The sequence below is a fragment of the Suncus etruscus genome, chromosome 6, assembly GCF_024139225.1.
Source record: "Suncus etruscus isolate mSunEtr1 chromosome 6, mSunEtr1.pri.cur, whole genome shotgun sequence".
In the NCBI taxonomy this organism is placed as follows: domain Eukaryota; kingdom Metazoa; phylum Chordata; class Mammalia; order Eulipotyphla; family Soricidae; genus Suncus; species Suncus etruscus.
Genome location: NC_064853.1, coordinates 109,466,329 through 109,480,538, shown reverse-complemented (window position 1 = coordinate 109,480,538; position 14,210 = coordinate 109,466,329). Strand labels below are relative to the sequence as shown.

The window sequence follows — 14,210 nt, the reverse complement described above, 5'->3', positions numbered from 1 at the left end:
CATGATGAAATTAAAACCAGTAACAAAAGAACAAGCAAATAATAAAATAAATTTCATGGGAATTGTATTATGTAGATACCAAATATGTTATCTGGATACCAAAACCAACACAGAGAAAATAAGATAATTATAGATGTTCTTCCTTAAATGATTATAAAAATTCCTAAAAGAAACTATCTAGGGGCCGAGAGATAGCATGGAGGTAAGGCATTTGCCTTTCATGCAGAAGGACGGTGGGTTCGAATCCCAGCATCCCATATGGGTCCCCCTGTGTTGCCAGGGCTGATTTCTGAGCATAGAGCCCAGGAGTAACCCTTGAGCACTGCTGGGGTGTGATCCAAAAACGAAAGAGAGAGAGAAAGAAAGAAAGAAAGAAAGAAAGAAAGAAAGAAAGAAAGAGAAGAAAGAAAGAAAGAAAGAAAGAAAGAAGAAAGAAAGAAAGAAAGAAAAGAAAGAAAGAAAGAAAGAAAGAAAGAAAGAGAAAGAAAGAAAGAAAGAAAGAAAGAGAAAAGAAAGAAAGAAAGAGAAAGAAAGAAAGAAAGAAAGAAAGAAAGAAAGAAAGTAAAGAAAGAAAGAAAGAAAGAAAGAAAGAAAGAAGAAAGAAAGAAAGAAAGAAAGAAAGAAAGGAAAAAAGAAAAAGAGAGAGAGAAAGAAAGGAGAGAAAGAAGAACAAAAGAAAGAAAGAGAAAGAAAGAAAAGAAGAAACTATCTAAATAATGATTTTGAACCATTATCATGTTGAGTTTGTTAAATAATAAAATTCCAACTGAGTAGATTTTAAATATCTAATAGGTTTTATTCAACAATTTATGATTCAGGCAGCACTCCACGAGGCAAATAAAAATTTTATTCTACTAAAACTATAACAACTGAGGTAAAGAAAAATAGCTCAGTTATTGAGAAAATGCTTTTCAAATAGTCCTGATTTGATCTTTCTCTCACTAACCCTTCCCCTACCTAACACATACAAAAACCTTACACATTAGTTATGCAAACTGGAATATTATTAAAATTTAAATAGGGTGAGAAAACAATTATTAACAAATAAAAATAAGTATCATTAAAAACAAATTTTTATTTACATCAAAGGAAATGGGGTGGAGGGCATGTATTATGAAGAATTCCTCACTAGTACAGACCAGCAGGGTCTGGCAGGGTTTGATGCTGCAGTTAACCTAGGTAGGAAAAAAATACTAGATGAATTCACTCATCCATTTATATAGAGATACTAAACAAGAAAATTATTTTACTGAATTCTGACAGTCCTTGATCACAGATTACAAAATGAAGATTATCCAACTGTGGGGGAGAGAAATGAGAACACCACTAAAAGTGAAATTGGTGAGGTAGTGGATGATCTTAGAATTTTAATGGTGGTGAGGAACAGTAATTTTTATACATCAGAAACCATTAATACTACTTTAATACTTTAATACTACACTAACCATGTAACCATAATACCTGAATTAATAAATATTATAAAAATAAATATAATGGAAATAAAATCTTGGTACATGAACAACTTTGTTCATTGTTCTCTTAACTGATTTATTACAAAATTATAGTATAAGATTGATTTGCTTCAGACAATTATTTAACTTATTTTAGAAATTAAAGATGTAAAACCTACTTGGGACTAAAGAAATAGTACAGAGGATAGGCATGTTTTGCATGTAGCCAACAGCATTGGTTATATCCCAAGCAATAGAGAAAGTCCTTTATCATTCCAATGAGTGGAAGGAAGGAAGGAAGGAAGAAAGGAAGGAAGGAAGGAAGGAAGGAAGGAAGGAAGGAAGGAAGGAAAGGAAGGAAGGAAGGAAGGAAGGAAGGAAGGAAGGGAAGGAAGAAAGGAAGGAAGGAAGGAAGGGAGGGAAGGAGGGAGTAAGGGAGGAAGAGAGGGAGGAAGGGAATGAGAGGGAGGGAGGAAGGGAAGGGGAGGGAGGAAGGCAGGGGAGGGAGGGAGGGAAGGAAAGGAGGGAGGGAGGAAGGAAGGGAGGGAAGAAGGGAAAAAGAAAAAGATGTGAGGAGGAAGAAAGAAGGAAGGAGGGAATAAAGGAAGGAGAGGAGGGAGGAAGGGAGGAGGAGAAGGAAGGGAGGGAAGGAGGGAGGAAGAAAAAAGATGTGAGGAGGGAAAAAGGAAGATAAGAGGAGGAAGGAAGGAAGGGAAGGAGGAAGAGAGGGAGGCATGGAGGGAAGGAGGGATGGGAAGGAGGAAGGGAAGAAAGAAGGAATGGAAGAAGGGAAGATGAAAAATGATGTAAGGAAGAATGAAGGAGGAAGGGAGGGAGTCAGAAAGGGAAGAAGGTGGGAGGGAAGAAGAGATGGAGGGAGTAAAGAGAGAATGAGGGGAGGGGAAGGGAGAAAGGGAGCCATAAAGTTTTAAATATTGATTGAATGTTTTCTTTTTCTTCAGAGTGGATTTTTTAATGCGCTGTATATATAAGTATGTATGTATGTATGTTATGTTATGTATAAGTATTTTTTAGGGAGTGGTTTTTGGCCCTACACCTGGCTGGTGCTTAATGCTTGATCCTGGCTCTTTGCTTAGAGATCACTCCTGGCAGAGCTCAGGAAACCATATGGAATGCAAGGATTAAATCCATGTTGACTACTTGCAAAGCATTACCCCACTGTACAATATCTCCCAGCATATATGTGATTCTCTTACTTGATCTCAAAATATATATTAGCATTTTCAATCAAAAAAGATTTTTACAAGATAAATCAATGCAACTATAAATCTATTGGGGAATATAAAAATCTACAATGATCCAGATCTTTTATCCACTTAAATATTAATTCTCAAAAAAATAATAATGAAATTCCAAGTATCTTTGAGTATGTTGATAGCTTTTTCAAGAATGTTTTTCCCAACATGAAATTTTTTTACTTAACATTTTATATATTGCTCTCTACTTATAAAGACTTTACTTTTTTCTTTATTTAAACATTTTGACTACATATATGATTGTGATTAGGGTTTTCAGTCATGTAAATAACACCTCATTCACCAGTTGCATACATTCCCACCACCAATGTCTCAAATCTCCCTCCATCCCACTCCACCTCCACCTGTATTCCAGACAGGCTTTCCAGTTCCCTCATTCATTCACATGATTATGGTAGTTCTCTGTGTAGTTATTTCTATAACTGCACTCACCACTTTTTGTGGTGAGCTTCATGAAGTGAGCTGGAAGTTCCAGCCCTCCTCTCATTGTCCTCTGTGGATTGGTTGCAAAAATGTCTTTTATTTTTCTTAAAACCCATAGATGAGTGAGACTATTCTGCATCTCTCTCTCCCACTGACTTATTTCACTCAGCATGATAGGTTCCATGTACATCCATGTATAGGAATATTTTCATGACTTCACCTTCCTGACGGCTAGCATAATATTCCATTGTGTATAGGTTACCTAACGGTTTTCTTTAGTCATTCATCTGTTGACCCTGTCTTGGTTCTTTCCAGAGCCTGGCTATTGTGAATAGTGCTGCAATAAATATAAGTGTGAGGAAGGGGGTTTTTATATTGTATTCTTGTGTTCTTAGGGTATTTCCCTAGGAGTGGAATAGCTGGATCGAATGGGAGCACAATATCCAGATTTTGGAGGAATCTCCATATCGCTTTTCATAGAGGTTGGACTAGACGGCATTCCCACCAGCAGCGGATAAGAGTTTCTTACTCTACACATCCCCACCAGCACTAATTGTTCTCATTCTTTGTGATGTATGCCAATCTCTGTGGTGTGAGATGGTATTTCATCTTTGTTTTAATTTGCATCTCCCTGATGATTAGTGACGAGGAGCATTTTTTCATGTGCCTTTTGGCCATTTGTATTTCTTTTAAATCAAAGTGTCTGTTCATTTCTTATTCCCATATTTTAATGGGATTAGATGTTTTTTCTTGTAAAGTCCTGTCAGTGCCCTGTATATTTTGGATATTAGCCCACTATCTGAAGGATGTTGGGTGAATAGTCTATCCCACTCGGTGAGTGGCTCTTGTATCCTGGGTACTATTTCTTTTGAGGTGCAGAGGCTTCTCAGCTTAATGTATTCCTATCAGTTGATCTCTGCTTCCACTTGTTTTAGAAAGTACAGTTTCCTCCTTGAAGATGCCTTTAGTCTCAATGTCATGGAGTGTTTTACTGATGTGTTGTTCTATATACCTTATAATATCAGGTCTGATATCAAGGTCTTTAATCTATTTGGATTTTACCTTTGTACATGATGTTAACTGGGGAATCTATGTTCGCTTTTTTGTAAGTGGCTACCCAGTTCTGCCAGCACAACTTGTTGAAGAGGTTTTCCCTGCTCCACTTAGGATTTCTTGCTCCTTTGTCAAAAATTAGCTAACTGTATGTCTGGGGAACATTGTCTGAGAACTCAAGCCTATTCCACTGATCTGAGGGTCAGTCTTTATTCCAATACCATGCTGTTTTCATAACTATTGTTTTGTAGTACAGTTTAAAGTTGGGGAAAGTAAAGCCTGCCATTTTCCTTTTCCCTAGGAGTGCTTTAGCTATTCGAGGATGTTTATTGTTCCAGATGAACTTCATAAGTGTTTGATCCACTTTTTTGAAGAATGTCATGGGTATTTTTAAGGGGATCGCACTAAATCTGTATAATGCTTTGGGGAGTATTGCCATTTTAATGATGTTAATACTGCCAATCCATGAGCAGGGTATGTGTTTCAATTTCCACGTGTCCTCTCTTATTTCTTTGGAGCAGGGCTTTATAGTTTTCTTTGTACAGGTCCTTCACGTCTTTGGTCAAGTTGACTCCAAGATATTTGAGTTTGTGTGGCACTAATATGAATGCGATTGCCTTCTTGACTTCCTTCTCTTCCCTATCATTATTGGTGTATAAAAAGGTCATTGATTTCTGTGTGTTAATTTTGTAGCCTGCCACCTTGCTATATGAGTCTATTGTTTCTAAAAGCTTTTTGGTAGAGTCTTTAGGGTTTTCTAAGTAGAGCATCATGTCATCTGCAAACAATGAGAGCTTGACTTCTTCCTTTCCTATCTGGATTCCCTTAATATCTTTTTATTGCCTGATCGTATAGCAAGCACTTCCAGTACTATGTTGAAGAGGAGTGGGGAGAGCAGACAGCCTTGTCTTGTACCAGAATTTAGAGGAAAGCCTTTTAGGTTTTCTCCATTGAGGATAATATTTGCCATTGGCTTGTGGCAGATGGCTTCAACTAGATTGAGAAAGGTTCCTTTCATTCCCATCTTGCTGAGAGTTTTGATCAAGAATGGGTGTTGGACCTTATCAAATGCTTTCTCTGCTTCTATTGATATGATCATGTGATTTTTATTTTTCTTCTTGTTGATGTTCTGTATGATGTTGATAAATTTATGGATGTTAAACCATCCTTGCATTCCTGGGATGAAACCTACTTGGTCGTAGTATATGATCTTCTTGATGATGCATTGGATCCTATTTGCCAGGATTTTGTTGAAGATCTTTGCATCATCATTCATCAGGGATATTGGTCTGTAATTTTCTTTTTTGGCAGCATCTCTGTCTGGTTTTGGTATCAAGGTGATGTTGGCTTCATAAAAGCTGTTTGGGAGTGTTCCCGTTTTTTCGATTTCATGGAAGAGCCTGTCTAGAATTGGTAATAGTTTCTCTGGAAAGATTTGAAAAGATTCATTAGGAAAACCATCTGGGCCTGGGTTTTTCTTTTTGGGTAGAAGTTTGATTACAGTTTCAATTTCCTCAGTAGTGTTGGGGGTGTTTAGGTATGCTACAGCCTCCTTACTTAAATGTGGAAGGTTATAAGTGTCCAATAATTTTTTCATTTCTTCTAGGTTCTCATGTTTAGTAGTTTCTCAAAGTAGTCTCTGGTTACCCTTTGGATATCTGCAATATCTGCTGTGATCTCCCCCTTTTCATTTCTAAGACAGGTTATCAGATTTCTGTCTCTTTGTTAGTTTTGCCAATGGTCTATCAATCTTTTTTTATTTTTTCAAAGAACCAACTTCTGCTTTCGTTAATCTTTCGGATTGTTTTTTGGTTTTCCACTTCATTGAGTTCTGCTTTCAGCTTTGTTATTTCCTTCTGTCTCCCTTTTTTTTTGGTTTGTTTGTTTTTTTGTTTGTCATTTTTTAATTTCTTGAGCTGTGTCATTAAGTTATCAGGTATGCCCCTTCTTCCTTCCTGATGTGTGCTTGTAGAGCTACAAATTTTCCTCTCAGGACCGCTTTTTGCTCTCTCCCATAGATTCTGGCAGTTTGTGTCTTCATTATCATTTGTTTCCAGGAAAGTTTTAATTTCCTTTTTGATTTCGTCTCGGACCCACTGGTTGTTCAGTAGCAGGGTGTTTAATTTCCAATTGTTAAAGTTTTTCTTCTGTATGCCTTTGTAGTTCACATCTAATTTCAAAGCCTTGTGGTCAGCAAGGGTAGCCTGAAAGATTTTTATCCTTTTGATTTTATGGAGGTATGTTTTATGTGTCAGCGTGTAGTCTATCCTGGAGAATGACCCATGTACATTGGAGAAGAATGTGTATTCAGGGTTTTTGGGATGGAGTGTCCTATATATATCTACTAGTACTCTTTCTTCCATTACTCTTTTTAGGGCTAGTATGTTTTTGTTGGGTTTCAGTCTGGTTGACCTATCAAGTGTTGATAGGGCCGTGTTCATGTCTCCCACAATTATTGTGTTATTATTGATGTCTTCTTTCAGATTTTTCAGCAACTTAGTTAATTAACTTAATTAATTAACTTAATAAATTAATAAATATTAACTTAATTAATTAACTTAGTTAATTTGCTGGCCCCTCATTGGGTGCATATATGTTTAATAGTCTGATTTCTTTCTGTTGCACATATCCCTTGATTAGTACATAGTGTCCATCTTTGTCCCTTAAAATTTTTCTGAGTATAAAATTGGTGTCATCACATATTAATATGCCACCTCAGCTTTTTTTTTAATAATATAATTTTTATTTTGATCATAGTGGCTTACATATTGTTGACAATAATATTTTAGGTATATATTTACATAAAATCAGGGGGGATTCCCATCCCTAAATTGTCCTCCCTACACCTCCGTTTTTGTCCTACCTCCCATTTCCTCTTCCCTCACCCCCAGGGCGTCTAGAACATGTGGTCCCCTCTGTATATAACCTACTACTTAGTAGTCTTGCATCAGTTTGGTCTTGACACCTCCCTTATTTCCCCCTCTAAGTGGGGGCAACCACCTCAGCTTTTTTAAGGGTGTTGTTTGCTTGGATGATTTTCCTCCAGCCTTTGATTTTGAGTCTATGTTTGTTCTGACTATTCAGATGTGTTTCTTGTAGGCAGCAGATGGTTGGATTCATCTTTTTGACCCAATTTGGCACTCTGTGTCTTTTAATTGGTGAATTTAGTCTATTGACATTGAGGGGGATGATTGTCATAGGATTTAATGTCATCTTTGTAGATAAGTTTGCTGTTTTTTGTTGGTCTCTCTCATCTTAGAGTAGACCTGTCAGTTTTTCCTTTAAGGTGGGTTTTTCATCTGTGAAGTTTCTGAGCTGTTGTTTATCCATGAAGCTATGTATTCTTCCTTCAAACTTGAACATGAGTCGGGCTGGGTGCAGTATTCTCAGTGAGGCATTCATTTCATTCCGTCTTGTTACAATATCCCACCACCGTCTTCTGGCCTTGGGAGTTTCTTGTGACATGTCTGCTATAAGTCTTAGAGATGCTCCTTTGAATATAATTTCCCTTTTTGATCTTGCTGCTCTCAGTATTTTATCTCTATCTGTGGAATTTGTCATTGTAACGACGATGTGTCTTGGGGTGTTTTTCTTTGGGTCTCTTTTAGCTGGTACTCTTCAGGCATGCAGGATTTGATTACATTTAGTTTTTAACTCTGGGAGTATCTCTTTGATGATGTCTTTAACAGTTGATGCTTCCTGGAGATCTCCTACCTGGGTCTCTGGGACTCCAATGATTCTTGTGTTGTTCCTGTTGAGTTTATCTAAGACTTCTATTTTCATCTGTTCGCATTCCTTGAGTACTGTTTCCATTGCCTGTTTGTTTGTCTTAAGTTTCTTTTCCAATTTCTTCTGCTGTGTTGAGTTTTTCTTCATCACATCTTCCAGTGTACTTTTATTCTCTCCTCAGCTGCTGTTACCATGCTGGTGAGGCCATCCATTGAGGTTCAGTTGAGCTACCATGTTTTTCAAATTTTTTATTTCAGTTTGGAATTTTCTGATTTCTGTCTTTGTGTTCTGTTCAGATCAATCTATGCTTTCTTTGAGTTCTACAAATATCTTCCATATTTCTATTTTAAGTTCCTTTTCCGAGAGGTTAATCAGGTGGTTGGAATTTATTAGGTCATCCGAGCTTTCATCTTCATTCTATGTGCATGGTGTTTGCCTGAGAGGTTTCCCCATTGTCACGCTTGTAGTGTGGTTTTTCCTGCATGTTGTGATGGGGTTCATTGGTCAGAAAGAGTTTTGGTGGTGCGCTCCCTAGGCCTCTGAGGAGACCTTCAGGTATTCAGAAACACAGACACGCACAGGAGATGTTTCCCTTGAAGTCCTCAGAGTGATCAAAGGCACAGCAGGGCAGAGCCTCCACAAGCCAGAGAGCTCAGCTTATTGGATGTCGACCCCCACAGCCAGAGTTTACTCACTGGGCAGCTTCAAATTGCAGTTTTTTGGGGGGTACGCTTTCTAGGCCTCTGAGGAGACCTTCAGGTATTCAGAAACACCTAAAGACTTTACTTTTAAGATAACAGGCTACATATAGTTTGGAACACAGTGACTTAGAATCATAGGATAGGATAAATAATAAAATTAAATAAAATATGCAAAGTGATATTTCACATGTTATCTCACATGTCACTTTTTTAGTAAAATATGATTTATGACAACAAAGGTATGCACTATTCATTACTTTATCACCAGTTCAGAGAACAAACATATATGGTTATTCATAAAACAATCAAATGTAACCTACAAGTAAGTATGTTAAATAACTCTCTGGAAAATAAGCAGAATGAGAATTATTTCAATATTGTGTATTAGGGAGGACCCAAGTGTTATTCTAGAGCCCCCATCTCCTCTCCTCAGCAGTCCTTTGCTAATCAAGTTGTTTTCACTGTGAAGAAACAGTGTTGCCTGGAGCCATCCAGCAATGCTCAGGGAACTGTGTGGTGTGAGATGGGAAAAAGATGGCCACATGTAAGGCATATACCTTACTGATGTACTACCTCTCCAGTTCCTTAATTTTATCAAAAAGAAAGCAAACTCAGTCCATAGCATACAAACACAACACTGCTGGTAAAATAGAAGAAATTGAGTCAATTCCAAATCCTCCATCTTCTGGTTTCTAACATTCTTTTTAATTAAATCCGTAAAAAAATTGGAGAAAGAGAGAAGGAATATATATATATTATAATTGTGATTCCTATCATACTACAGCTACCTTTCAATTGTAGTCAAGTAAGACATAATAAAATATTGTTTTATTTTTAGAACAAAAATACATTAATTATAATGTATATATAATAAATATATATAATAAATAAATATAATGTATATATAATAGATATACTATATATATTATATATATAATAAATACATTTATAATTATATGTAAAACCATACTATTTCTCCTTAAATAAAAGTGAAAGGAACTTTGCTTTTCAGAAATCATTCATTCCAAGGAAGCTTTGGAAGCTCAGTACTCAAATATAGTATTAGTCTTGGAACCTGCTGCCATTTTCTCGTCTTTTCAATTATCTCTTTAAATCCTTCAATGGATTGGTTTCTCACTTCTTCCTATTGATTGTCTTCTAGGACTTTCTCTGAACATTTCAAATATCCTGAGATGGGGAATGGGAAAAAACAAAATTATCCTGAGATGGCTTCTACTTTATCCCTTTCCTGAAGTGAAATAATGGCATTAGTAAAGAAGTTTGGGTACAAGAAATAAAAGTTCCATCAATTAACTATTTTAAAATATTAACCATATAACACATAGACATTAGTCCTAAATTGTATAGGCAATTATATTGAACTTTTTATTGTACCTGGTGTAATCTCCTTTTCTCCCCACTCCCTGCCCCTGCCAACTTTCTTTTATGTTGTTCTACGCTTTATTTTGTCTGGAAAAAAAAAGACATGACTTTGCTATGCTATGTTTCTTCTTGAAAACTCTAGGGAGATTGTGAGAAGAAAATTTTTTATAATTCAAGGTATAACAGAAATTTAATTCATTTTTATTGTAGGACTAAGGCCACATTTTCTCTGGATAACTTTTAGGAGACAGAGATTATTTTTCCTAACCCATGCTCTCTTTTCAGCTTTAAATTAGCAATGGTAGGTAATGCAGCTCTAACCAGCTCTTAAATTATATATTATTTTTCATTTTGCTCTGATTGGTAACCAAACATCAAACCTGATGCCCAGGGAATACTCCTGGCTCCATTCATGGTTCACTCCTGGAAGTGCTTAGGAAACCATTTGCAATGCTGAAGATCAAACCAGTGGTGACTGTATGCATGACAAGCACATTATGCCCTACCATCTTTCTATCTCATGGGTAATTTTTTTTAAAAGAAATTAGCTAACTAAATTAGTTCCATCTTATTAGTTCTAGATTATTTTCTATATAAAGTCCTTAATCCTATCTTCTACATCTCTTTTGTAGATTTATGTATGAAGAAATATTTATAGTACTGGAATTTTTTCCATTATGATTATGTTTTAGGGTTTGCAATAACAAGTCAAATAAATTTGTTTACTTTCTATGTTAGATATTTTCATTTTATTGACTTTTGATGATTTACCTATTGCTATAACAATTCAAATTTATACATGCTTGATACATCTTTCTATATATATAGAAAACAACTGGTTAGCATCAATAATTTATCTCCATCCCACAGCCCCCTTCACCATTCCACACACTCAAGACTACTTCTACTCATTTCTCTCTCCTTTCCTTTCCATCTGGTAATCAGCTGTTTTATTGCGCCTAGAAGTTAGTCTTAGTGCTTTTCCATTTTAGGCTTTAGTTATTTATATTTTACTTATAAGTGAAACCATCTGGTAATTGTTTTTCATTTAGTTCACTTAGCATAATCACCTCAACCATCTATTTTATTGTAAATATCACAAGTCATGTTTTTTAATAGGAGAGGATTATTTCATGTCGTTTATATACCACAGCTTCATAATTCAGTCATATGGCATTGGGTATTTAAACTGATCCCATGTTGTGGCTATGCAAATATTCCTGTTATGTACAGAGAGATGAAAGTATATTTAGTTTGTTTTAATTTGAGTTTGGTCTACTACACACAATGGTGTTCAAAATTCACTCTTACTTGCATTCAGTAATCACTCCTGCTTTCCTAGTGGTGATTAAGGGACCATTTATGATGCCAAGAAAAGAACCTAGGTCAGCAGCATACAAGGCAAGCATCTTTCTAATTTTTTTAAATCTTTTTTATATTTTATACACTTCAGATAAATATAAGAAAAGATATTGATGTATTGTATCTTATTTCTTCTTAAAATTTCCTTCTAGAAAACTCCATACCATTTTTAAGGCTGTTCCACTTTTATTTCTTTTTTGTTTTATTTTTTTTTGGGGGGCACACCCTTTTGACGCTCAGGGATTACTCCTGGCTATGTGCTCAGAAATCACTCCTAGCTTGGGGGGACCATATGGGACGCCGGGGAATCAAACCGTGGTCCGTCCTACACTAGTGCTTGCAAGGCAGACACCTTACCTCTAGCACCACCTTTCCAGCCCCTCCACTTTGTATTTCTATGCACCATACCACAGTTCCATTTTTTCCACGTTCATGGCAATATTTTTTCCATTTTTGTTGATATAGTCTATTCTCAGTGATGTGAGGTAATATTTCATTGAAGTTTCAATTTGCATATTTTAATTAGTAATGTCAAATATTTTTATCATGTGTGTGTTAGCCATCTGTAAATTTTCTGTTTAGGTGTTTTCCTATTCTTGACAAAGTTGTTCATGTTTTTATGAGATACTATGTGTTTTTTATAAATTTTAAATTTTTTGTCTAATAAAAAATTGTGAAAGTAACTTTGCCACTGCTAAAATAAACAGAATATACAAGTAAGTGCAAAAATGTTCTTGTTTATGAACTGGAAAATAACTTTATTAAACTGGCTACCTTATCTAAAAGCAATCTACATATTTAATTAATTCTGATGAAAATACCTGAGGGCTTTATCAAGAAAATATATAGATTAAAATCAGAAATTTATTTGAATAACACATACATACAAAGTAGATGGAGTCATTTCACTCCTAACTTCAACAAATATTACAAAACAAAAATGATCTGAGGTTTGGAGAGATAAGATAGTACAGAAGCTAAATCACATGCTTTGCATGTAGTCAACTCTTACTCAATCCCTGGTACGGTTCTTAAAACATCTCCAAGAGTAACCCCTGATCATACAGCAAAGAAGACTCCCAGAGCACCAACCCACATTGCCAAAACCAAATCACAACAACAGCAAAAACTTAATAAATTAAAAATATTTACTAGAACAACTACAAAAATATCCCAGGGACCAATGGAATAAAAGTGTGCAAAATAAAGGCACACATTAATTGAAAGGGAACAAAAATCATACATAGAGGAGCTATACTTAGATCTAACTGGAGGTTTTTTAGTTGGAGTCTTTAATTCCACTGTAAAGAAAACAAGCATAAAACTAAACAAATTAAGCCACATCAAAATAAAAAGTCTTCCTTTCTAGAAAATATATAAACATACAAGTTGAAAGTTCTATACGATTGTTAAACTTCATTTTATTGATTAAAATTTTTTCTGAAGAGAAGAATAAAAAAGAAAAAAAAGAAGAAACAAATTTTTTTCCGAAGAGTAATTGACACATAGAAATATACATGTATATGAACCTTTACATATATGTATATATCATTTAAAAAATCTTCTGTAGGTAAAAATTGCAATGAAGATACAGGCATCAGTTTTGGCATCAGTATGCTGTTCCCTCCCATCATTTTCTTTCCCGGGATACTAGAAAAATCCTTGGATCCAATACAATCTGTGTCAATTACAGTGGAGTATACTAAAATTTATAAAAAAAAAAAAAAAAAAAAAAGGACTTACCTACACTTGGCAGGTTGATTGGCTGATAATATCTGACATCTCATTTTATAATAAGCTAATGTCCTTGGTTTCCTTGGAAGTAAAGTGGAACTTTATTTTTGAACTTATAAATAAATACTTTATACTATATAATACTCATTAATACCTATTTTTAGGATAAAAATGACTGACATATGGTAGGTGCCGATAAATTGTAATTTTCATGTTTACTCCAAATCATGAAGAAAATCTCATAATTGCATGAAATAAAAGTTAAAAGTAATGCTTAATAACTTGGACTTTATTTAAAAATTTTCATCTTTGTTTCAGGAAAGTAGTAAATCATCCAAAAAGACGATTTGGTATGCCCATGGATCGCATTGGTGGAAACCGTCTTTCAAATTCCAGAGGTTAATTGATTCCAATTGTGAGTATAATCTGAGTAAGTCTGAATATAAGCAGGCTTTTGATCAGCATTTTACAACTAAGAATGAATTGATTTCTCTTGACATAAACTTCCCTTTATTTCTGAGCTGATAAGTCAACCATTTTTATATTTTACTCAACGGGTAACAAGTTAATTAAAACAGCCTTAAAGAAGCAAAGATATATCCTAAATAAGTTTAAGCCTAGAAATTATCTGTTCTCATACTCTTCTATTTATTTGTATATTATTTAATATTAATATGAAAACATGATTAAAGTTTGAATTAATATGATAAATCATATACACAAATTTGTAGCTATCCTCTATTGTAAAAAGACACATTTCAGCAACACATACCATTTTGTTACTAATAACTACATTTCTAAAAATAAAACATAGAACATAGAAAAACTATTATTCATTTAATCAAAATACAAAACCATATTCTAGTTCTGCCTCTCTGGTTTTATCTATCAAGTTACCTTATTTCTCTACATCATATACAAACATTTGTATGATAGCATGGTGATAGTATATTAAGATTAAACTATATTTATAGAAGTTCAAAACATTGAACCAAATATTCATGCAATTTATTGTAGTTTATATTACAATTCGGAAATTTTACTCTGTATTCAGTCCTATACATACTACTATGCATACATTGTTTTATATAATCATC

General features: G+C 34.8%; 1 protein-coding gene across 1 annotated transcript in view; it reads left to right on the top strand.

Annotated features, from left to right (window-relative positions):
- The window catches only part of OSTN (osteocrin), a 41,027-nt gene extending 27,499 nt beyond the window's left edge, over positions 1-13,528 (top strand). Inside the window, exon 4 of the mRNA XM_049776021.1 lies at positions 13,432-13,528. Within this exon, the coding sequence (XP_049631978.1) occupies positions 13,432-13,516 (85 nt within the window). The 3' untranslated portion in view covers positions 13,517-13,528. The remainder of the gene's footprint in view (positions 1-13,431) is intronic.
- Positions 13,529-14,210: the final 682 nt, after the last annotated feature.